The sequence below is a fragment of the Bombina bombina genome, chromosome 2 (assembly GCF_027579735.1).
Source record: "Bombina bombina isolate aBomBom1 chromosome 2, aBomBom1.pri, whole genome shotgun sequence".
Classification (NCBI taxonomy): domain Eukaryota; kingdom Metazoa; phylum Chordata; class Amphibia; order Anura; family Bombinatoridae; genus Bombina; species Bombina bombina.
Genome location: NC_069500.1, coordinates 1,307,834,255 through 1,307,858,701, shown reverse-complemented (window position 1 = coordinate 1,307,858,701; position 24,447 = coordinate 1,307,834,255). Strand labels below are relative to the sequence as shown.

The window sequence follows — 24,447 nt, the reverse complement described above, 5'->3', positions numbered from 1 at the left end:
ATATATATATATGTGTGTGTGTGTGTGTGTGTGTGTGTGTGTGTGTGTGTGTGTTTTATCCATAACACTGAACTTAAATTAGATAGACCTTTAGCTACTCATGAAAACTTGAAGGACACTTGAAGTGATTCAGTTAAATGGTTTATCATGAGCATCTACAGACCGTTCTAGGCTTTTAGATTCTATTATGTTCAAAAGACAAATTACATTTCTGTAATTTGCAGACTGTGTGATTGGTTAATCCATTCTGGGGAAAAATTATATTCTCATTTGCATTTTTACAGTTTGGCGTTAATAATGCATAACCGTATGTGCATAAAATAATTTGCATTGAAAAAATCATGGCTCAAGGAACTTTATATTTTTCTCAAATTAAGTGTGTGTATCATATTTGCATTGTTTAAAGGATGAAGTAACACATTCTGTTTATGATTTTTAAACATTTTTATAATACTGTGATTCTCAATTTGGATATTAAATTATAAATAAATCAAATGTACTTGCTCAGGAAACGGAAACAAATAGATTATATTATATCACACTTGCTTTTAATCTCATATCTATTGTAAACTGTGAGTGGCAAAATCACCACTAAATATATAAATATAATACAGGCATTAACCTTTAAAACAGACAGACACAGGCAGAGAATATACGTGGTCGGGATAGTGTACTAGTATTGGTGTTTGTTGGTTTTTTTGCAATTTTTGTTCTCCATTAAAGTTTATGAGAGTTTTGTGTTTTTTGCGGCTGTCGGGTTACGCTTGCGCGAAAATGTTTTTACTTTCAACTTGTCTAGCAAAGTTAAAACACAAGCGGTAGCGCTCGACTCCTAATCTAGCGCATAGTTAATAAAAAACAGACACTTCAAATGAGATCCCTGTTAAATAGAAAGTCAGTTCCAGTACTTGATAATCTAAGCAAACAGATATTTAAAGTGCTTACAATACTATTATCCAGCACAGCTGTTTTATGTGAGTCACTACTGGTGTTGGTTCATATAGCCAAGATGCAGGGCTCCATCTAACGTCTATATAATACAATGGAAGTCCAATCACTATTTGCAATGGAGTCTGTGCAGAATAAGGTCCTGCAGAAAACACAAGCAAGCATTATATTTGGGAGGGCAATGTTCTCTGCTGGTAGCCGATCATTTGGCCAAACCAAGCCGTGGAGAAGCTGTGGCACACCCAGTGCGCCTTCCAGATGTCAGTGCAAGACGACTGATAATTCTTGAATTGTACAGACCTGTATTAGTTTGGATGAACTACAGAGCAAACTGTATCTACAGACACCATGCAAGTTTGCCAAGTTGAATAGACATGCAACGTTATAACTTTCAACTTGTAATACGAGCGGTAATACCCACAATAAAAACCTTTTCACTCGCGCGTAACTGTTAACGCACCACTCGTAATCTGCCCCTAAGTGTGTGAATCACATTTGCATTATTTAAAGGAAGAATGCAACCCATTCTGTTAATGATTTTTGAAAATGTCTATAATACAGTGATTCCCAATCTGGGTATCTGGAAATGTAGAGATTTTACACAACATAGGGACTGTTAAATACTTAGGGCAAATTAGCAAACATTAAATTAGATCCAAAAAGCATTATTAAATTCAGTGGTGTAAAATGCTTTCACCTTCCTTTTTGTTGATGGTTTAAATACTTCATTATGGTTTCCAAGTGCACAAAAATTGCGTGAGATGTTAAAATTAAAATGTTAAAAGAAACTTTCATAATTTAGATACATCCTGCAATTTTAAACAGGTTTCTAATTTACTGTTATCAAATGTATTTAATTTCCTTGGTATCCTTTGTTGAAGAGCATACCTAGGTAGAGTCAAGAACATGCATGTATCATGAGCACTATATAACCAACTTGATTACAACATTATTGTTTACAGTGTTGCGAACACTGCTGCCATATAGTGCTTAGCTATATATAACATTGTTGCAAACACTGCTGCCATATCGGGGACGCTTCTGAGCCTAACTAGGCATACTCTTCAACAAAGGATACCAAGAGAATTAAATAAATATGATCATAGAAGTAACATAGAAATTTATTTAGTATTATGGTATCATAGTCCATGTCTTCACTATAATACACTGCGTTTCAAACCTGTTCTCAGGCCTCCCTAACAGGCCACATTTTGAGGATATCTGAACTGGAGCACAGGTGAAATAATCAGCTGATTAGTAAACATGGCTATTTTACCTGCTCTCATCCAAGGTAATCCTGAAAACCTGTCCTGTTGGGGAGACTTGAAAACCAGTGCCATAATATCACATAATAATGTGCTGAATTTAAGTCACTTCTTGCGTCATCCATTCTGAGTGAAACTGGAGTAAAACCATTAAAGGGATAGGAAAGTCTAAATTAAACTTGCATGATTTAAATAGAGCATGTCATTTTAAGACACTTTTAAATTCACTTTTTTTTCAAATGTGCTTCGTTCTCTTGGTATCCCTTGCTCAAAAAGAATACGCACATATCCTACACTAGTGGGAGCTACTTGCTGATTGGTTCCTGTACACATTTGTTTCTTGTGATTGGCTAACTAGAATGGTTAAGCTAATTGTCAGTAGTGTAATGCTGTTCCCACAGCAAAAGATAACAAGAGAATGAAGCAAATTTGATAGAAGACGTAAATTGGAAAGTTGTATGTTCTATCCAAATCATGAAAGAAAAGGTTTCCTGTCCCTTTAACAAACTCTTTCAAATTTACTGAAGATGAAAGCCAGAATGTATGTAAGGGTCAAATTGTGGTCCCTAGTCTTAGGTTGGAGAATACTATTGTAAATTAAAAGACATTTTGAAATGGAATATTTTAGATGAACAACAAAACAATGTAACTGGGATTTATTAGTGTTTCTCTTGTGCGACGACTTTCAATATAGAACAATTGTTACAAAAGTTTTTTTATATTTATTTATTGTAACTTTATTTTTTATATCAATTTAATACATCAATACATTGACGCATTGTGCTGCCATTTATTTTTTCTATTTAGCTGAAAGAGCAAAAAAAGGACCTGGGTGCTGTACAAGAAATCTGTAAAACGACTAAAGACGTTAACCATTATTTAGAATGCTGGAAACAACTGTTTTCTGATCATTGCCAGGAACTTGAGGAGTTGTTTGAAAAGCACGATAATGATACTGTCGAAGAGCTAAAAGGGCTTAAGTGCAGCCTGACAGAGAAAGCTATTGAAGATCTCAGGCAAATTCAGAGCTCTGTAGTAATGCAGGAAATGCTAAAGCAAAATGTTCCCAGGTTACATCTACAGCAAGTGACAGAAGAACATAAAAGAGAGACAGCTCTTCTGGGTCAGCAGTTAGATCACGAGGAATCGGACAAGGTGAAGGACTCAAGAACTTCTCTGGAGAGTAGCTGGCGAAAGCTTGAGGAGGAATTCAAACTTGGTGTCAAAGAACAGAAAAGCTTGAGACATTGGGAGCAACAACTGTTTGTGTATGTATTATCTGTCTGTTAAAGGGACGTTAAATTGCAGTAACCGAACCCCATAATGCGTTAGGGCATTTTCTCATATAATTATGTCCTTGGCCCCAAAACATATTTAAAGTCTGTTAGGTTCAGCAATGCATAGCTAATCCTGAACCGATCATTAGTGGTATACATGCGTATCTGCCAATCACCATTGGTTTTAGTATGAAGTGGAAGTGAATTGCTATTCTGGAGCTGATTTTAACTATGTGTTTAACCACATTGGGGTGTTTAGTGAATAATAATAAACAAGCACTGTTGCATTAAGAAAATGCTGTAACATTTTCACTATAACTGGATTAATCAAATAAATCTCCATATAAATATTCTTCAAGGAGCTAATTTTTTGGAGAATTTAGAAAAAATTGAAAAATGTATAGACCGTTTTTTTTATATTTTATATTAATATAAACATAACATTTTTTATATTTCCATGCTACAAACTGCCAATTAAAAACTCAATTGTGAATCATCTCAACATTACAAAATGTATTTTGTATAAGCATGTTAAACTCATCTTAGAACTATATATAAACGAGCTCCTGCAGTGATCAATCAATTACTGTGTAGCTTTGCAAAGTTGTTTAACTTCACAGAATTCAACATTTTGTATGGAATTCAGTCTTTCTGTATATAGGGCTCTATCAAGAGTTAAGAAGCAGTGGTCAGCAGACCGCTGCTTCTTAACCCATTACGTCAACTGTTTTATGTGGCGTATCTCAATCCCCCTAGACTTTTCTAACTAGAAATATTGACAGCCCCAGCTGGTGTGCGATTAACTACGAGGGAGCAGTGTGTGACATTTCACATTTCCCGCAAAGATGTACACCACAATCCGCCCGCTCATTGTTAAATCTGGGCCTAAGGGCAGCTCCTACCGCTTTGTTGATGGAAAGAAAGTTGACAAGACATAGTTTATTTATCATAGCAAAAACCATTTAAAAAAAATGAAAACTAGCTGCTTTTGAATCACTGTGTACATTGCAAAATTTTCTGTTCATACTGATCAAATAAAACACAGAATTACAATGCCCTTGTAATCTCTCTAATACACACAAATACAGGTAGCCCTCAGTTTACGCCGGGGTTAGGTTCCAGAAGGAATGGTTGTAAATCGAAACCGTTGTAAATTGAAACCCAGTTTATAATGTAAGTAAATGGGAAGTGAGGGAGTTAGGTGCCAGGCCCCTCTCAAAATTGACATAAGTAACACATAATACATTATTTTTAAAGCTTTGAAATGAAGACTTTAAATGCTAAACAGCATTATAAACCTAATAAAATAATCACACAACACAGAATATATAATTAAACTAAGTTAAATGAACAAAAACATTTGCTAAACAGCATTATAACCTATTTAAATAATCACACAACAGACTGCATCATCATCAAACTAAGTTTAATGAACAAAAACGTTTTTTTACTTGCATTTTTCTGCAATCAGGTCTCTGCATTGTTAGCATGTTAGATAATATTGGGTCTGCACCTATTCTATGCATTTCAATCTGCAGTGATTAATAAACAGTTAGGCACCCTCACCTCAAGCAGCTGGACAGGAAGATAATAGGGAAGTGCCTGCTAGAGCTTGTTGCTCGATAGGTCTGGTCTGATCTGTGTACACAGATCAATTTCAGGCTGTTGAACTTGCTTAACTTTGCTGAAACACAAGCGGACAGCTCCACCTACTGGCTATTTTAATTAGTGCATTGCTTTTCAATGCATATCAATAGCAGTCCCATGACTGAAAAAAAAGGTTGTTATTCTGAAACGGCGCAAATTGAACCCGCGTAAACCGAGGGCCACCTGTGCATTGAAAAATGAAGCAGAGCTTTACTAAAAATATATATGTTTAAGGATAGGTTTAATATTTTGTACAGTAGATTTCTGAATTATGGATAAAAACATGGTTGATACTCAGATATGAGCGAGAGCTAGGGGTATAGTGACAGGAATTTGAGGAACAAAAGTATATGTAAACTGATAAATGTGGAGTTTTAGTTGGGTGAAGAGCAGAGAAAGTGAGACTGAGAGTGGAAGATCGGGTCTATAAAAGGAAGATTAGGTAAACACATAAAGTCAAAGCTGTAATATGGGTGTGGGGTTTACCTTGAGTTCCTGCCATTTAATCTTTTATAATCTCTTTGGAAATTCAAGCCCAGCTTGACATTTTTTGGAGAGATAAAATGTAGGGCAGCTGTTTGGTGAAATATTACCAATCTTAGTGCATTTAAACATTTAGGCCTAGATTACAAGTGTAGCGTAATATTGCTCTTTCACGAGTGGGATATTTGTGTTCCACTCAGTAATACCAGCGCATGTAAATGTGTGCTGGTATTACAAGTCAGACGCATTTTGAACGCAAACTCACTTCCGTAGGCTCAAATGGGAGCCTCGATTTCATGCTGTATATGTGTGTGTGTATGTATGTATATACATATATTTAAAGTAAAAACAAAGACCCCCATTGACCGCAATGTAAAGGCACCTTAGGTGCTGTTTTTTTTTTCTTTCTAACACCCTACATCTCCTCACTTTAACCCTTAATCCTCTTTATTTTGGGGGCAATGGGGGCATATTTTCCCTTTTAACCAAAAGACTGCGAGCTTGCGGCAGCATTAACCAGCCACTTGTAATAGCTGGTTGTCTAATGTTAAGGTATTGCTCCACTTCTAATCTAGCCCTTAATTTGTATCACTGATAAATGACTAAAAGAAATTCTGTACATGATTTCTAGCTTAAAGGTATATGAAACCCATTTTTTTCTTTCATTATTCAGATAGAGAATGCAATTTTAAGCAACATTCTAATTTACTTGTATTATCAATTTCTTTCATGTAATTAGCAAGAGTCCATGAGCTAGTGACGTATGGGATATACATTCCTACCAGGAGGGGCAAAGTTTCCCAAACCTCAAAATGCCTATAAATACACCCCTCACCACACCCACAATTCAGTTTTACAAACTTTGCCTCCCGTGGAGGTGGTGAAGTAAGTTTGTGCTAGATTCTACGTTGATATGCGCTTCGCAGCAGGCTGGAGCCCGGTTTTCCTCTCAGAGTGCAGTGAATGTCAGAGGGATGTGAAGAGAGTATTGCCTATTTGAATTCAATGGTCTCCTTCTACGGGATCTATTTCATAGGTTCTCTGTTATAGGTCGTAGAGATTAATCTCTTACCTCCCTTTTCAGATCGACGATATACTCTTATATACCATTACCTCTACTGATTCTCGTTTCAGTACTGGTTTGGCTATCTACTATATGTAGATGAGTGTCCTGGGGTAAGTAAGGCTTATTTTTTGTGACACTCTAAGCTATGGTTGGGCACTTTATATAAAGTTCTAAATATATGTCTTTAAACTTATATTTGCCTTGATTCAGGATGATCAATATTCCTTATTTCAGACAGTCAGTTTCATTATTTGGGATAATGCATATGAATAATCAATTATTTTTTTTCTTACCTTAAAAATTGTTTCAAATTGACCTTTTTCCCTGTGGGCTGTTAGGCTCGCGGGGGCTGAAAATGCTTCAATTTATTGCGTCATTCTTGGCGCTGACTTTTTTGGCGCAAATTTTTTTTTATAATTTCCGGCGTCATACTTGACGCTGGAAGTTGTTCGTGATTGCGTCATTTTTTTTGACGTTTTGCGCCAAAAATGTCGGCGTCACCAGATGTGGCGTCATTCGTGGCGCCAAAAAATTTAAGGCGCCAATAATGTGGGCGTCTTTTTTGGCGCTAAAAAATGTGGGCGTCATTCTTGTCTCCACCATTTTTTCACATTATTTCAGTCTCGTTTTTCATTGCTTCTGGTTGCTAGAGGCTTGTTCATTGGCATTTTTTCCCATTCCTGAAACTGTCATTTAAGGAATTTGATAATTTTGCTTTATATGTTGTTTTTTCTATTGCATATTGCAAGATGTCTCAGTTTGTCCCTGGATCAGAATCTACTTCTGGAAAGACGCTGCCTGATGCTGGTTCTACCAAAGTTAAGTGCATTTGTTGTAAACTTGTGGTAACTGTTCCTCCGGCTGTAGTTTGTGATGAATGTCATGATAAGCTTGCTAATGCAGATAGTATTTCCATTAGTAATATACCATTACCTGTTGCTGTTCCCTCAACATCTAATACTCAGGATGTTCCTGTTAATATAAAATAATTTGTTTCTAAATCTATTAGGAAGGCTATGTCTGTTATTCCTCCTTCCAGTAAACGTAAAAGGTCTTTTAAAACTTCTAATTTTTCAGATGAAATTTTAAATGACCGTCATCATTCTGATTTGTCTGTTTCTGATGAGGATTTTTCTGGGTCAGAAGATTCTATCTCAGGTATTGACACTGATAAATTTTCATATTTATTTAAAATGGAATTTATTCGCTCTTTACTTAAAGAAGTTTTAATTGCTTTAGAGATGGAGGAATCTAGTCCTCTTGATACTAAATCTACTAAGCGTTTAAATTCGGTTTTTAAACCTCCTATGGTTATTCCAGAAGTTTTTCCTGTCCCTGATGCTATTTCTGAAGTAATTTCTAGGGAATGGAATAATATGGGTACTTCATTTACTCCTTCTCAAAGGTTTAAGAAATTGTATCCTGTTCCATCTGACAGATTAGAGTTTTGGGACAAAATCCCTAAAGTTGATGGGGCTATCTCTACTCTTGCTAAACGTACTACTATTCCTACGGCAGATAGTACTTCCTTTAAGGATCCTTTAGACAGGAAGATTGAATCCTTTCTAAGGAAAGCTTATTTATGTTCAGGTAATCTTCTTAGGCCTGCTATTTCTTTGGCTGATGTTGCTGCCGCTTCCACTTTTTGGTTGGAGGCTTTAGCACAACAAGTATCAGACCATAATACTCATAGCATTGTTAAACTTCTTCAACATGCTAATAACTTTATTTGTGATGCCATCTTTGATATCATTAGAGTTGATGTCAGGTATATGTCTTTAGCTATTTTAGCTAGAAGAGCTTTATGGCTTAAAACTTGGAATGCAGATATGTCTTCTAAGTCAACTTTGCTTTCTCTTTCTTTCCAAGGTAATAAATTATTTGGTTCCCAGTTGGATTCTATTATTTCAACTGTTACTGGGGGGAAAGGAACTTTTTTGCCTCAGGACAAAAAATCTAAAGGTAAATATAGGGCTGCTAATTGTTTTCGTTCCTTTCGTCAGAATAAGGAACAGAAGCCTGACCCTTCCCCTAAAGGAACGGTTTCTGTTTGGAAACCTTCTCCAATCTGGAATAAATCCAAGCCTTTTAGAAAGTCAAAACCAGCTCCCAAGTCCACATGAAGGTGCGGCCCTCATTCCAGCACAGCTGGTAGGGGGCAGGTTACGATTTTTCAAAGACATTTGGATCAATTCGATTCACAGTCTTTGGATTCAGAACATTGTTTCACAAGGGTACAGAATAGGTTTCAAGGTAAGGCCGCCTGCGAAGAGATTTTTTCTCTCTCACATTCCAATAAACCCAGTGAAGGCTCAGGCGTTTCTGAAATGTGTTTCAGATCTAGAGTTGGCTGGAGTAATTGTGCCAGTTCCAGTTCTGGAACAGGGTCGGGGGTTTTACTCAAATCTATTCATTGTACCAAAGAAGGAGAATTCCTTCAGACCAGTTCTGGATTTAAAGATATTGAATCTTTATGTAAGGATACTGACATTCAAAATGGTAACTATAAGGACTATTCTGCCTTTTGTTCAGCAAGGGCATTATATGTCCACAATAGATTTACAGGATGCATATCTTCATATTCCGATTCATCCAGATCACTTTCAGTTTCTGAGATTCTCTTTTTTAGACAAGCATTACCAGTTTGTGGCCTTTCCGTTTGGCCTAGCAACAGCTTCAAGGATCTTTTCAAAGGTTCTCGGTGCCCTTCTCTCTGTAATCAGAGAACAGGGTATTGCGGTATTTCCTTATTTGGACAATATCTTGGTACTTGCTCAGTCTTCACATTCGGTGTAGACATCCCAGGTGTAGACAATTGGGAAGCAGATTATCTCAGTCGCCAGACGTTACATCCGGGCGAATGGTCCCTTCACCCAGAGGTATTTCTTCAGATTGTTCAAATCTGGGGACTTCCAGAAATAGATCTGATGGCCTCTCATCTAAACAAAAAACTTCCCAGGTATCTGTCCAGATCCAGGGATCCTCAGGCGGAGGCAGTGGACGCGTTGTCGCTTCCTTGGAATTATCATCCTTCCTATATCTTTCCGCCTCTAGTTCTTCTTCCAAAAGTGATTTCCAAAATTCTAATGGAACGTTCGTTTGTACTGCTGGTGGCTCCAGCATGGCCTCACAGGTTTTTGTATGCGGATCTCATTCGGATGGCCACTTGCCAACCTTGGACTCTTCCGTTAAGACCAGACCTTCTATCTCAAGGCCCTTTTTTCCATCAGGATCTCAAATCATTAAATTTGAAGGTATGGAAATTGAACGCTTGATTCTTAGTCATAGAGGTTTCTCTGACTCAGTAATTAATACTATGTTACAGGCTCGTAAATCTGTGTCTAGGAAGATTTATTATCGAGTCTGGAAGACTTACATTTCTTGGTGTTCTTCTCATAAATTCTCCTGGCATTCTTTTAGAATTCCTAGAATTTTACAGTTTCTTCAGGATGATTTGGATAAGGGTTTGTCTGCAAGTTCCTTGAAAGGACAAATCTCTGCTCTTTCTGTTCTTTTTCACAGAAAGATTGCTAATCTTCCTGATATTCATTGTTTTGTACAGGCTTTGGTTCGTATCAAACCTGTCATTAAGTCATTCTCTCCTCCTTGGAGTCTTAATTTGGTTCTGAGGGCTTTACAAGCTCCTCCGTTTGAACCTTATGCATTCTTTGGACATTAAATTACTTTCTTGGAAAGTTCTGTCCCTTTTGGCCATCTCTTCTGCTAGAAGAGTTTCTGAGTTATCTGCTCTTTCTTGTGAATCTCCTTTTCTGATTTTTCATCAGGATAAGGCAGTGTTGCGGACTTCATTTAAATTTTTACCTAAGCTTGTGAATTCTAACAACATTAGTAGAGAAATTGTTGTTCCTTCATTGTGTCCTAATCCTAAGAATTCAAAGGAGAGATCTTTACATTCTTTGGATGTAGTAAGAGCTTGGAAATATTATGTTGAAGCTACTAAAGATTTTAGAAAGACTTCTAGTCTATTTGTTATCTTTTCTGGGTCCAGAAAAGGTCAAAAGGCCTCCGCCATTTCTTTGGCGTCTTGGTTAAAGTCTTTGATTCATCATGCTTATGTAGAGTCGGGTAAATCCCTGCTTCAAAGAATTACGGCTCATTCTACTAGGTCAGTTTCTACTTCCTGGGCGTTTAGGAATGAAGCTTCTGTTGATCAGATTTGCAATGCAGCAACTTGGTCTTCTTTGCATACTTTTACTAAATTCTACCATTTTGATGTGTTTTCTTCTTCTGAAGCAGTTTTTGGTAGAAAAGTACTTCAGGCAGCGGTTTCAGTTTGATTCTTCTGCTTATAATTTCAGTTTTTTTCATTATTGAGATTAAAACTTTTGTTTTGGGTTGTGGATTATTATTTTTCAGCAGATTTGGCTGTCTTTATTTTATCCCTCCCTCTCTAGTGACTCTTGCGTGGAAGTTCCACATCTTGGGTATTTATTATCCCAAAAGTCACTAGCTCATGGACTCTTGCTAATTACATGAAAGAAAACATAATTTATGTAAGAACTTACCTGATAAATTCATTTCTTTCATATTAGCAAGAGTCCATGAGGCCCACCCTTTTTGTGGTGGTTATGATTTTTTTGCATAAAGCACAATTATTCCAATTCTTTATTTTGATGCTTTCGCTCCTTTTTTATCACCCCACTTCTTGTCTATTCGTTAAACTGAATTGTGGTGTGGTAAGGGGTGTATTCGTAGGCATCTTGAGCTTTGGGAAACTTTGCTCCTCCTGGTAGGAATGTATATCCCATACGTCACTAGCTCATGGACTCTTGCTAATATGAAAGAAATGAATTTATCAGGTAAGTTCTTACATAAATTATGTTTTTTCTTCGTTCTCTTTGTATCTTTATTTGAAAAGCAGGAATGGGTCAGCTCCTAAGCTTACATCCCTGTTTTTTCAAATATAGACACCAAGAGAACAAATAAAAATTGATAATAGGAGTAAATTAGAAAGATGCATAAAATTGCATGCTCTGTCTGAATCATGAAAGAAAAAAATTGGGTTTCATAGCCCTTTAATTATTACTATATGTGAATGTTGATGTATACAAAGTAAAAGAAAATGTTCAACTTGGCCTCTTGTAATACATTTGTTGTTTATTTGTTTAAAAACAGAACTACTTTTATAACATATTAACGGAATAATTTTATTTTTTAAACAGGAAAATTATTCTGCTACCTCTTTCTTTGTCTGAAGAAGATATACAGAAAATAAGACAATCGTTCATGTGTGGTTTTTCTCAGATGGACATTACGTTGGCTCTCCCTAAAATACAAGGAAGAAAGTTGCTTCAAACTTACCTGACTGAATGGAGAAAGGAAGAGCTTCTAAAATTGGATCACAACGTTCCTGAATCTGAGAAGCAGGTAGATTCCATACTGTCTCAGCCATTTAGCTTAAATAGACCTTAGTGAGATCCAACTCCTATCTCAATACATTATTAGTTTCACCACTTTTTGTAGGACAGGAAGAGAAGGAGAGAAAATAAGGAAGGAGAATGAAAGAAAATGGAGAAAGGGGGAGGTAGAGAAAGGAGAGAAGATGGAGAATAGATGGTAGAAACATGGTAAATGAGAGTGAAAGCTGGAGAAAAGGGAAAAAAGAATATGAGGAAAAATAAAGGAGAGAAGCAAAGAGAAAGGAGAGAAAAATATATAGAAAAGCATAAGAGGAAAGGAGAGAAAAGGAGGAGAAAACATGGAGAAAGTTAAACAGAGAACATAAGTCATTATTGCAAAAACAGCTAGGTGGTAGGGCTTAGACCTTTATCAGTTATTATCATTTGTGTATGAAGTGACAACACTTTTCACAGCACTATATAGGTGTATGATTAATAAAGTCATGTTTACAGAGAGACCATTACACAAACTATAAATGGCAAGAGGGACCTTCCCATTAGTTACCATCTGAAGCTTATTAGTGTTATGTAAGGTTATCTTCAGGGTGTAGGCACTTATACATGTGAAACATGCCAGACAAAAGGTGAGGGGGTGAAAAAAAAACTGAACTATGTCCTTAAGGCTTCTATTGATCTACAGTCCCCATGTGTTGCCCATCACTGCTTTACAATAGCGCTTAGTAAAATAATCTGATTATTTCTGCCCATGTGGATATGTTTTTGATAATCAGACCCCCACCGAGTATTATGCAAATTACATGGTCCCCCTTATGAATTGTCAATCATATATTAAATAAATCTGTGTACCAATGTGCATTAGTTTGTGAGGTAACAGCTAAGTAGAATAACACAGCATAATGATTAAGACTGATCATTATAAATGCACAATGGCGCAGCAGGAGTTTGGTATGCAGTTTGTTAAAATGGTTATAACTTTTAAATGTAGCAAGACAATTGGCTGACATTTGGAATTTAGGCTCCAGTTGCCAGCATTTGTGTGTTTCAGTGAAAGCCTAAACAAATGCCTGATTTTTATATATGCTTAATATATATCTGCAGTTAAGAAATGAATCAGAAATAATTTTGCAAACCCAGAGCAGATTTGTGATATTCCCCTTAAATGTCATATTGCGAATGTCTACATGGTCTTCTCTGCTGTAACAAATTAAAGGCCAGATGCAAATGAGCTCCTGCACTAATATAAGCAATCAATATACTGCAACATACTAAAGGGAAACTGTAGTAAAAAAAAGGTGCAATATTAGGAACAAAAAAGATTTATATAGCATTTTTGCTTTATATATGTATTGAAATTTTTGCAGGTAACCTTATTGAAATTGAGAGTGAACTTGCCTGTGTTTTGATTTCCTGTTATGAGCTATGAGTTACTACTGTATTATTCCTTCCCCATACAACTCATTTTCTTCCAATAGCTCCTAACCAGCTGAAGTTCGTGCAGAGCCAGTTACTCAGGCTTTGATAATGCTATCCTCAGCGAAATGCACGTCAAGTGTGAGCTACTCTATAGTTTCCATATCTGGGACCTCTCTGTTTATCGATTTTAATTCCAGCTTTATTTTTGATTACTTTTTCTGGGGTTATTTTCACTGGGTGTTATATCTCTTAAAGGGACAGTCTACACCTTAGTCATCCTAAAGTCTTACCTTAGATTAAACTGCAAAAAAGCCTCCTGCACCCCTTCCTATATCAAGCAGAAGGAACAGTAAAAATGTTATTTTAAAATAAATATTGTTTCTGGCCACTTTGAAATGGCTCCCAAGCTCCGCACACTGATGACACCATGGCCTGGGCTACATCTAGGAACTCTGCTGAATAGCATTGATAGTCTTTTGAATCCAACTAGTGAGCCTTTTAAGATTGGATGCCATATGCAGCCCAGGATGTGATTTCATCAGTAGGTGGAGCTTGGAAGCCATTTAAATGTAGCCAGAAACTACATATATTTTAAAATAACTTTTATACCATTCCTGCTGCATGATACAGAAAAGGTGCAGGAGGCTATATGCAGCTTAATAGAAGGTCAGACTTTAGGATAACCAAGGTGTAGACTGTCCCTTTAATGGGAATTATTTCAATAATAGAGTAATTTTGTGGGGCTCATCTCTCCTTGATATACACCAGTTCTGGATGGTGAAGGTTTAAGTTAGTGGGGCATACTATTCTTCCATTTCCATAACCGTAATAAATAAGTTGGTGTTTTTCATTGTTTAAATACAGAAATCAGACATTTAGCGCATCTATTTTCAGTTTCTTTTAGTAAAACCTCTTATGTTTATAGAAAAGTGTTTAGCAACTTACATGTTACTTTAACTTCTTATCTGCCACTAAATGTTGCAACATTTTGCAATGCATTGCAGTCCACTCTGATTTCTAAAGTGTTAAAATGCATTCAGATAAGCATAAAAATATTAAAAGGAAAGTTATATTTGATTTGCTTTAATAATCTAAACTATTCAGATGTTTTCAGTGCATTTTTACTACATTTGACTAACCTGTGCATTTTTGTCCTTAAAAGGAATCTCTATTTCACAGTGCAGTGCACACATTTGGAGGCACAGAAAATGACTTACAGTGGTAGCTGACCTGAGATGTGATTGGCCAGCTTCTACTATTGCATGCTGGTAGATGTAGTACTCTCCTGTTTTATTATCTAGGGCTGTGGGCTACAGCTGCCCATGTTTTAATTATAAGTTTACATTGAAAGGGCAGAAAGAGGAGACTCTACAAATAATATTGCTGCATACGCCCTCTATGGCAGGCAATAGAACTTCATTTCCTTCCATTACTTTTTCACAAGCAATTTTTAATTAACCCCACATATTGCTTTACTAAATGATCTCCCCAAACTACCTTGTAAACTCAGAAAACACCTTCTTCAAATTGGGCTAAAAGGTGCCAGGTCACTGTTTGCCCACTTTTGTAAAACTACGACTACCCCCCTCTAAAAATATGGGGATTGATAGAGTGTAAGAGTTATTCACTTTAGAAGAATATGGCTATCTCAAACAAAATAAATCTGCCTTTTTCCCTGGAGGTAAAATGTTATTGGGAGGAATCTATACATGCACTCAGTAATGCATCTCCACCTTAACACATTTCCCCCAACCAAACCAGAGGTTTCAACATAGGCAATGTCATCACATACACAAGATACTTGTGTCTGACGTCTTCCCTACCCCGGGAGTCAGTAGTCCCATTCACCCTCCTTATTGTATACTTCCCTTTAATATTGACTGGACCCTGGGCAAACATTTTCTTGCCCCCCCCCCCATGCAATTTCCCTCTCCACCCCAACATCCCAAAAAACAACTAAATCAATTTATTTTTTAATTTTTATTTAATTATTAGCCCAGCAGTGGATCATCCACTGCTGGGCTAATCATTTAAAAAAAGAAAAAGAAATACATTGCAATATGTGAAACTGGACCTAAGCAGTACTAAAAAGTTAATACATATAAACATTTCTCCACTGTGGATTAATTTAATATGCTTTTGAATGATTCTGGTGTGAGGTTAACTGGTTAAAGAGATTTAGGGCAGCCAACAAGAGCAAAGCAAAGTAAAGACTGAAGAGAAAGCATGGAGGTGCAGACAAATATAAGTTTACTGACTGGAACAGCAGAACTACTATGGGAAGCTGTAATATCTGAGTCTGAATGTGTGAAGTATCAGCATGACACTATACTACATCAGCCACAGAAGCACATGTCACTTCTTTGCTAGGAACAAGTTCCCTCTCACCCTGACTAGACGATGCTGCATGGTGGAGGGACGTGTGTGCACTCACTTATTATTCCCACTGACACCTTTCTACAAAGCACTGTTACCCTAACAAGCTTCAGTTAGCCCTGCTCTTTCTGCTGTGGTCCTAAGATCAACTAAGGGGACCAGCAGACTGGATGCTGTATGTCCAAGGCTGCATGGATACAGTGTGAGTCGAGTCACACAGCCTCAAGACTGAAGAGAGCAGTGTGTGCAGCTGCACAGATGCTCAAATCCTCACGTGCCTGCCGCTCCAGCTTTCTGCTGCATCATGCGCCTATAGTGAGCCCTACCCTGAACAATCCCCACCACCAGAGCAGTTGCTACTCTTCCTTATATTTTCACTCTTCTAACCTCCTATAAAAGGCATGTTACAATATTTATGTTTCTGAAAAGATGACTCAGTATTTGAGAGTCAAATCTCAGTTCTTGTAATTGTATGTATCAGCTACTGCAGACATTATTTCCTTCAAAGGACGAACTTTATGTTACAAATCATACTCTGGATTTATTATTGTGGGCAATAACTTTCTTTTTTTCATCAAAGGTTTGTTATTCTGTTAGGAATTTTTTTTTCTTTTTTATGATATGGCAACTTATGGTAAAGCTGATGCTTATTCTGTCTTTATACCTATTGGGATATGCTCAATCAAAATAATAATACAAAAATCAAATAAAATTGCACTACCTCTCCATTTGGAGAGGAACTGACCTCACTGCCCCAATGGACCCAGCCACCTCTGATATACACATAGTGAATTTGTGGTATTGATATTACTGTTTGGGCACGTTTATGTCATTTTTTTAAAGTTATTTATAGACCAGATCTTGGAGTTAGCTGCCTTTTTAATAGTTAATAGTTTTATTTTTATTTTTTATGGGTTTTCAATTAATCAGAATAAATCCTAATTTGTATTTATTTCCTCTGGTACAAACGATTACTAGTATAATTAGTATGGGTAAGGATTAAGAGGGTGCCGATAATTACTCTTCTTTCTCTCTCTCTCTTTATTTTTATGATGGTTGTAAACAGGAAATCAAAACGCAGGAAGTTCACTTTCAATTTTCAAATTTAATCTGCAAAATGTTGAATATATACATATCTCTAGCATCCATGCTATTTAAAGGGACAGTAAAGTGAAATAAATCTTTAATGATTCAGATAGAACATGCTATTTATACACAACTTTCCAGTTTACTTCTATTATTTAATTTGCTTCATTGTCTTGGTAACATTTGTTAAAAAGCAAAAATCATTCCTAGGTAGGCTTAGGAGTAGCAATGCACTACTGGGAGTTAGCTGGTGGCTGCACCTATATGCCTGTTGTCATTGTCTCACCTGCTGTGTTCAGCTAGCTCCTAGTAGTGCATAGCTGCTCCTTCCACAAAGAAAACCAAGAGAATGAAGTAAATTTGATAATGGAAGTAAAGTTGTTTAAAAATGTTTGCATTGCGGTCTATGAGAAACTGTGTCTTCCCAGTTAAAATATATGTTTATGCTTATATAGACTGTGCAACAGCTACTATAAATAGATATCAATAGGTAAAAGGGAAACTAGAACTATTCACTTAGTATTCGTTACATAACTGGTCAGTTATTCCTTTGTCATCATCTGGTCCTCTTAGTATGATTTACTATGTATATTATTGCTCAGTGAGTGTGCATTTCTTATTCTTCCTCCCTCACAGTGTCTTGTTACACAGCCTTATATGTTACAATAAATAGTTGAGTGTTTCAATCCATAAATATTTTCCAGCGTGGCTAAAAATATGAATATTGTCGCCTGAGAATAATATGTAATACAATTTTTCTTTTTAACAGTTAAATGTGAAGACCAAGAATCATCTGCTCGAAAAACCCACAGAGCCCTTTATGAAATCCATAGAGGATAAAATTTTGATTTATGAAGCACAAATGCCAGATGACATGATTAAGCAGGTAACGAAAATGAGAGATGACCACATAAGCCAGTTTTGGTTTACTGAGTCACATGAATGTCTGATTTTGTCTTTCATTTAGTAAATAGACATACAGGTAAAGAATAAGCCCTAGTGAGCCATGTAAAAACTTTCCTATAAGGTGCTGTTAGTGTATCAATATCCCTGACTTGGTGTGATATATGATTAAGACATTTTGAAAAAAAGAAATATAAAAAAAATACAAAAAAGGTTGTATATATGTGGCGTTACTTCAGAAGAGGTAAGAAAATACTCTAAAGGATTTCACAAATGTCTGTGTCATTTATCCATACTGAAGATTAGGGCTGGGCGATATGGGCAAAAAAAATAAATTGTGATTTTTTTTTTTTTTGCCTTATAAATGACTAACACCTTAATTTTTCAATAAATTATTTTATTTAAGACTACAGAATCTTAATGTACATGTTTCTCAATGTCCAATACACTCTGGGAGAATAAAAATACAAACCGTGTGTGTGTGTATATGTATGTGTGTGTGTATGTGTGTATATATATATTCAGAACTTACAGTATTATTTTATTACACTGTGAGTATGCATTTAACTTGCAGCACTAATATTATTTTAAAAAATAAGCAAGCTTCATAAAATACAGTAATATTCTTACATCCAGAGTGAGCAATCTCTGTGCCTGTAGAAATATTGCAAGTAATCATGCTCCATAGCATGCAGTAATATTCTATTTTGTGCAGTCACATATAAGAGAATGGACAAACAAAAATGGCACTGCCTTGCATAGAGAATATGTGGGGTAAAATGATTAGAGGGACCTAGGACTGCACCCACAAATCATCAACAGTACTAATCAGTTATATAAAAAGTGAGTAAGCTCTATACTTTGCAGTAATGTCTCTACAGCAAACAATAATAGTTTAAAGTCAGCCATCTGAGCTCTATAGTTTGCATTATGATTCTAATGCAGAGGAGACAAGCTCTTTATCTTGCAATGGTGAGCTATGCCAAGTGAGTCCCACTACACAACACTACACAACACTACCACAGTCACTCACCGCCCCCCCTAGCAGTGTTTTCTTGTCCGGTGCAGCAGCAAGCACAGCGGCTCCCTTCCACCATGAATAGAAAGCTGGCCAGCAGGATGCACGGTCTGCGCTCCCAAATACTTTGGAGTATTTGGGCGTGCAGACCGTGCATCATGCTGGACAGCTTTCTATTCATGGTGGAAGGGAGCCGCTGTGCTTGCTGCTGCACCGGACAAGAAAACGCTGCTAGCATGGCCGGCTATCCCTCCAGCTAGATCCGACACGGCTGCCCCTTCGGCCCCCCCTCAGCCTGATCTCAGTCAGTCACCATGTGCTAGTACAGCACTGGTAAGTCACTGCCAACTCCCTTACCCGCATGTGGCCGCCGCAGAGCACTCCTGTACGTCATAGGTGACATCATAGTGGGCGGGGTTATAAATTGCGTACTATTGCGGTTTTTAAACTGCAGTGATTAATTGCGATTTTAAATCGTATATGCGATTAATCGTGCAACCCTACTGAAGATTATACAAATTTAAAGGAACAGGCTAAATAAACTACTGGGTTGCTTTCAGCAGTATATACTTTTTATAAATCCCTAAATTTAATAGCATAAAAAATAAATATAGCTCTGATAGGCTATTAAACACTTTATTAGTCTGTATATAATAAAGTATCTTCGTGTTACTGGTATTTTATGTTAACCTTCATACAGTTATTAATATTATTTTTAAGAATGGTTCATTAAATTCCTGTTTCTAGTAAACTTGTTAGCTTGTTCTATGGCGATTTACCACCTGGGCGCAGCTATTTGTAGCCAAGTAATGCTTCTCACAGTACATTAGTCTGATCCCTCCTATTACGGTCCAGCAATAAAATACTAGGAGAATGCACGAGTGTGTGTGTGTATGTGTGTGTGTGTGTGTGTGTGTATATATATATATATATATATATATATATATATATATATATATATATATATATATATATATATATATATATATATATATATATATATATATATATATATATATATATAGGCTCCAAATCAGTGCACTCTCACTTGCCAACCCAAACACAGACCAGGGTGCTTAACAAAATATTCAATCTGGACAAGGATAAGCACTCACTGGATTTAAACACAACAAATTGTTTATTCGGCAGTGACGTTTCGGGGCTGAGGAAGGGGTGAATGCCCCGAAACGTCACTGCCGAATAAACAATTTGTTGTGTTTAAATCCAGTGAGTGCTTATCCTTGTCCAGATTATATATATATGTGTGTGTGTGTGTATGTGTCTATATATATATATATATGATCCAATAATTGCACTCTCTGGATTTAAACCACAGCAACCTTTAAAGGGACACTAAACACATGCTTAAAATCCTTAAATCTTGCTCCTTCTAATCAATCAAAATCAAGTTAGCATGAATGTCTATGCCCATTTGTCATCTTACCCCAAATTGTTAAAAAAAAGTGTTTTCAATAACAATGGTATACCTGTGCTCTATGGGTGTATGCATGCCGCCATATTGTGACGTGCGTTACACACAGGTACACCAGTCACATGACACGCACGCATAGTGTTCTATTATGTATTTGCTGCTTACTTAGAAGGAATCACATCTGCAGCACACGCTCACTGCTGTGATGCATACAACAGCAGCACATGCGATTCTTGCAGAGCGTGTGCTGCAGTGTTTGTGGAGATAATGTTTAAAATGTGACAACACAGCAATACATAAGTTAGTAAATGCATGGCGTCATGTGTAGCACTATACAAAACATATCTATATTAAAGCTATTTATACCGGTGTGTATTTAGTACCATGGGAAATAACATATAGCATGATGCTACAGCGATTCTATATATTGTAACGTGATAAGGATTGTGAAAGCCAGAACTGTAAATCAGGGGGGAGGGGAGCGGACTGTCTCATGCGAGAAAAGGCCACACAGAGATTAATTACACTGGATCCTACTGCCCTGTATATCTGTACACACTGGATTAAGCCTGGTGACCCTGGTGTAAATGTTAGCCAGGAGCTCACTGCAATGTACAAGTCCCCATTCAGTGCCCAAGATCACCTTGACTCCCAGGATTCGCGCACACATACGTCAGGCAGTGACATGATGATGGCTGGTGTAGTCTGAAGGGGAGCAAACAATACGAACAAGACAGGACAGAGAGATCACACAGAGCAGTTGTAATCGGCTAAGCTGACGGTGCCTGAAAGGCTGACGGTGCCTGAAAGGCCGGAGCCGGGACAAGGTTGAAGAGAATGTCACTCCATACACTAATGTCACTACACAAGCCCGCTAACAAAAGGCAGTCTAGTCTGTCACTGCCGGCTTGTGGAGTGACATTAGTGTGTGGAGTGACATTAATTTTGTTGACCAAGAGGCGTGGTTCACAACTTCCTTTTCAACCTTGTCCCGGCTCCGGCCTTTCAGGCACCGTCAGCTTAGCCGATTACAACTGCTCTGTGTGATCTCTCTGTCCTGTCTTGTTCGTATCGTTTGCTCCCCTTCAGACTACACCAGCCATCATCATGTCACCGCCGGACGTATGTGTGCGCGAATCCTGGGAGTCAAGGTGATCTCGGGCACTGAATGGGGACTTGTACATTGCAGTGAGCTCCTGGCTAACATTTACACCAGGGTCACCAGGCTTAATCCAGTGTGTACAGATATACAGGGCAGTAGGATCCGGTGTAATTAATCCCTGTGTGGCCTTTTCTCGCATGAGACAGTCCGCTCCCCTCCTCCCTGATTTACAGTTCTGGCTTTCACAATCCTTATCACGTTACAATATATAGAATCGCTGTAGCATCATGCTATATGTTATTTCCCATGGTACTAAATACACACCGGTATAAATAGCTTTAATATAGATATGTTTTGTATAGTGCTACACATGACGCCGTGCATTTACTAACTTATGTATTGCTGTGTTGTCACATTTTAAACATTATCTCCACAAACACTGCAGCACACGCTCTGCAAGAATCACATGTGCTGCTGTTGTATGCATCACAGCAGTGAGCGTGTGCTGCAGATGTGATTCCTTCTAAGTAAGCAGCAAATACATAATAGAACACTATGCGTGCGTGTCATGTGACTGGTGTACCTGTGTGTAACGCACGTCACAATATGGCGGCATGCATACACCCATAGAGCACAGGTATACCATTGTTATTGAAAACACTTTTTTTGAACAATTTGGGGTAAGATGACAAATGGGCATAGACATTCATGCTAACTTGATTTTGATTGATTAGAAGGAGCAAGATTTAAGGATTTTAACAGGCAGGTGTTAAGTGTCCCTTTAATGTGTGACGTTTCGGGGCATTCACCCCTTCCTCAGACAGCCATAAAGTGAACAAAACAGTGCTTAAATAATCAAACAGGCTCCTCCTACCTCCTTCACAGCCAATCACAAAGGTATCACAGCTGCTACTCACTAATTACAATCATGTGGTAATGTATAAGCAAACATTATAAAAATATAAAAATTTGGGATACATATCAAAAGTACATAAACCACATTATCTCATTATTATTTTGAATAACCCTTGTGCATATTATGTGCATATTTAGTGACAACATATTATAAAACAATGAAAATCCGTATCTGTTACTACCTAGACATCTCTTGCTAACACATCACAGTAATTGCAGCCCTATGTTAATATATACAACTTAGAAATATACAGCATCAAATTCACATAACCTTCAAACAAGTACAATGCAATCTACATTGTAACTATATTCACCACCATTACCAAACATTTGCAGCATGGTGAAGTCCAACCAGCGTTAGGAGATGGGGGGCGTGTACAGCAGCGTCATATTGTGAGCCATCGGTTCCAGTCAATCACAAGACTTAGTTACGAACACTAGCATGGGCACAATCCCACTCGGCATAGAGTATATTACGTACGCATTCATATTGTATCATCTCGGGGGGCAAACACGTGTGTAAAACCATACACACGTGTTGGCCCCCGAGATTATACAATATGAATGTGCACATAATATGCTGTTATGAGATCTAAATTGTATGAGAAGTTCCATCTTAGCTTGCTGTTCATTTTTTTAGTTCACTTGAGCCATTTACATGATACATCTCCAGAAGTGTATCTGTTTAAAACTGCATTAAATGACACTGCACACATCTCCTAATCATAAGAGTAAAGGCAGGCCCTAGATGTACGTTTTTTCAGGCTGGTCCTGATAGGCGATAGGCTGTTGTATATTCCTGGGTATGTTAAGCAAGGTGTCTATACCCACTTATTTCCCTTAACGAGACAGGTCAGGACCTAGGTTAAAGAAAAAAAAAATACTATACTATATATTTTATTTAAGAATTTAACATGAGGGTTCATTTTAAGGAACATTCAAAACAAAGTGTTTTGCACAGAAAAGATTTATTTTGTTTGGGTGTTAGGATACCCCATCACCAAAAGGAAAAAAACACTTAAATGTGCATGTAAAAATAAACAATATATTATGCATATGAAAAAGGGACTCTAAACCGATGGAAACACAGTTAATTTGAAAAAGAGGCACTTAGTGCATAATGCATGCCTCAATATAAACATGAAACTGTTCATTCAGGATATAGATGTCCCAAAAGTAAAGTAGAGCACTTAGTGCATCTGCACATTCCACAAGCAAGGTTGAAAGGTGCTGTAACATCAAGCCATACAAATCCTAGTGAGCTGCAATGGATATAGAGTCGGTTACCTTGGTAAGCAGTCCCGGTGTAAACAAAAGCTCTGCAGTTATTTGTATTCAGGCTGCATTCACACTACACGTACCACTGCAATTAGCGTTTAATTACTTTCCACAGAAGCTTCTCCGTCTCTGCTACTGTGTGTTAACTGTGTCCCAGAATTCTTACTATTCGTCCAAGTGCTTAACTGCTCACAATTTAAGGCTCCTTACAACAACCACATCTCCCTCTGCAATATCATGTAGTTTCCAATGCATAAAAAGTAAGCGTGATAACCATCGGTTACTCATAGTATGACAGATGACACGTTTCGCCCCTCCCACTAAGGGGTTTTGCCAGGGCTTCAGTTTGAAGGAATTTCCGGAATGTTATTCTCAGAATATTTATTAGGCTACAAACATTCAAAAGGATTGGCTGCACAAACCGTAAATTATGATTGCACGTCTATGCAAATAAGTACCTTAAAAACAGACTAAAAGCTGAAAATAAGCAATAGCAAAACTGGAATATAGATTATAAAATCTCCATCCTCAGTGCAGAATATATCCAATCGTATGCACAGTAGACTACTATGTGCAAGCAGTAGTAAATAATATTACTAATATTAATATGCACCTTACCCAATTCCAAGTGCAGCAATATACAGCCATATGCACAGATAGAGGCATAGGCACACTGCACTGTTAAGACTCAAATACTTTCAAATGCAAATAACTTTAGAAATCTTGTTCAATTGTGCATCTTTATTATTTTTTATATGCCCTATCACTGGCAAATAGGCCTAAATGTTATTGTATTGCATTTTTTTCTGCATAAAGAAGATAGATATCAAATGTCAATCATGTATTCAAATGTTTCA

The 24,447-nt window shown here is 37.2% G+C and overlaps 1 protein-coding gene across 2 annotated transcripts in view; it reads left to right on the top strand.

Moving 5' to 3' along the window:
* Positions 1 to 24,447, top strand: part of EVC2 (EvC ciliary complex subunit 2) — a 427,809-nt gene that overhangs the window by 279,502 nt on the left and 123,860 nt on the right. Inside the window, exons 14-16 of one of the 2 annotated variants that reach the window (XM_053704148.1) lie at positions 3,021 to 3,481; positions 11,870 to 12,074; positions 17,712 to 17,828. In XM_053704148.1, the coding sequence (XP_053560123.1) occupies positions 3,021 to 3,481; positions 11,870 to 12,074; positions 17,712 to 17,828 (783 nt within the window). The remainder of the gene's footprint in view (positions 1 to 3,020; positions 3,482 to 11,869; positions 12,075 to 17,711; positions 17,829 to 24,447) is intronic. The other variant, XM_053704149.1, reaches the window with a different exon arrangement.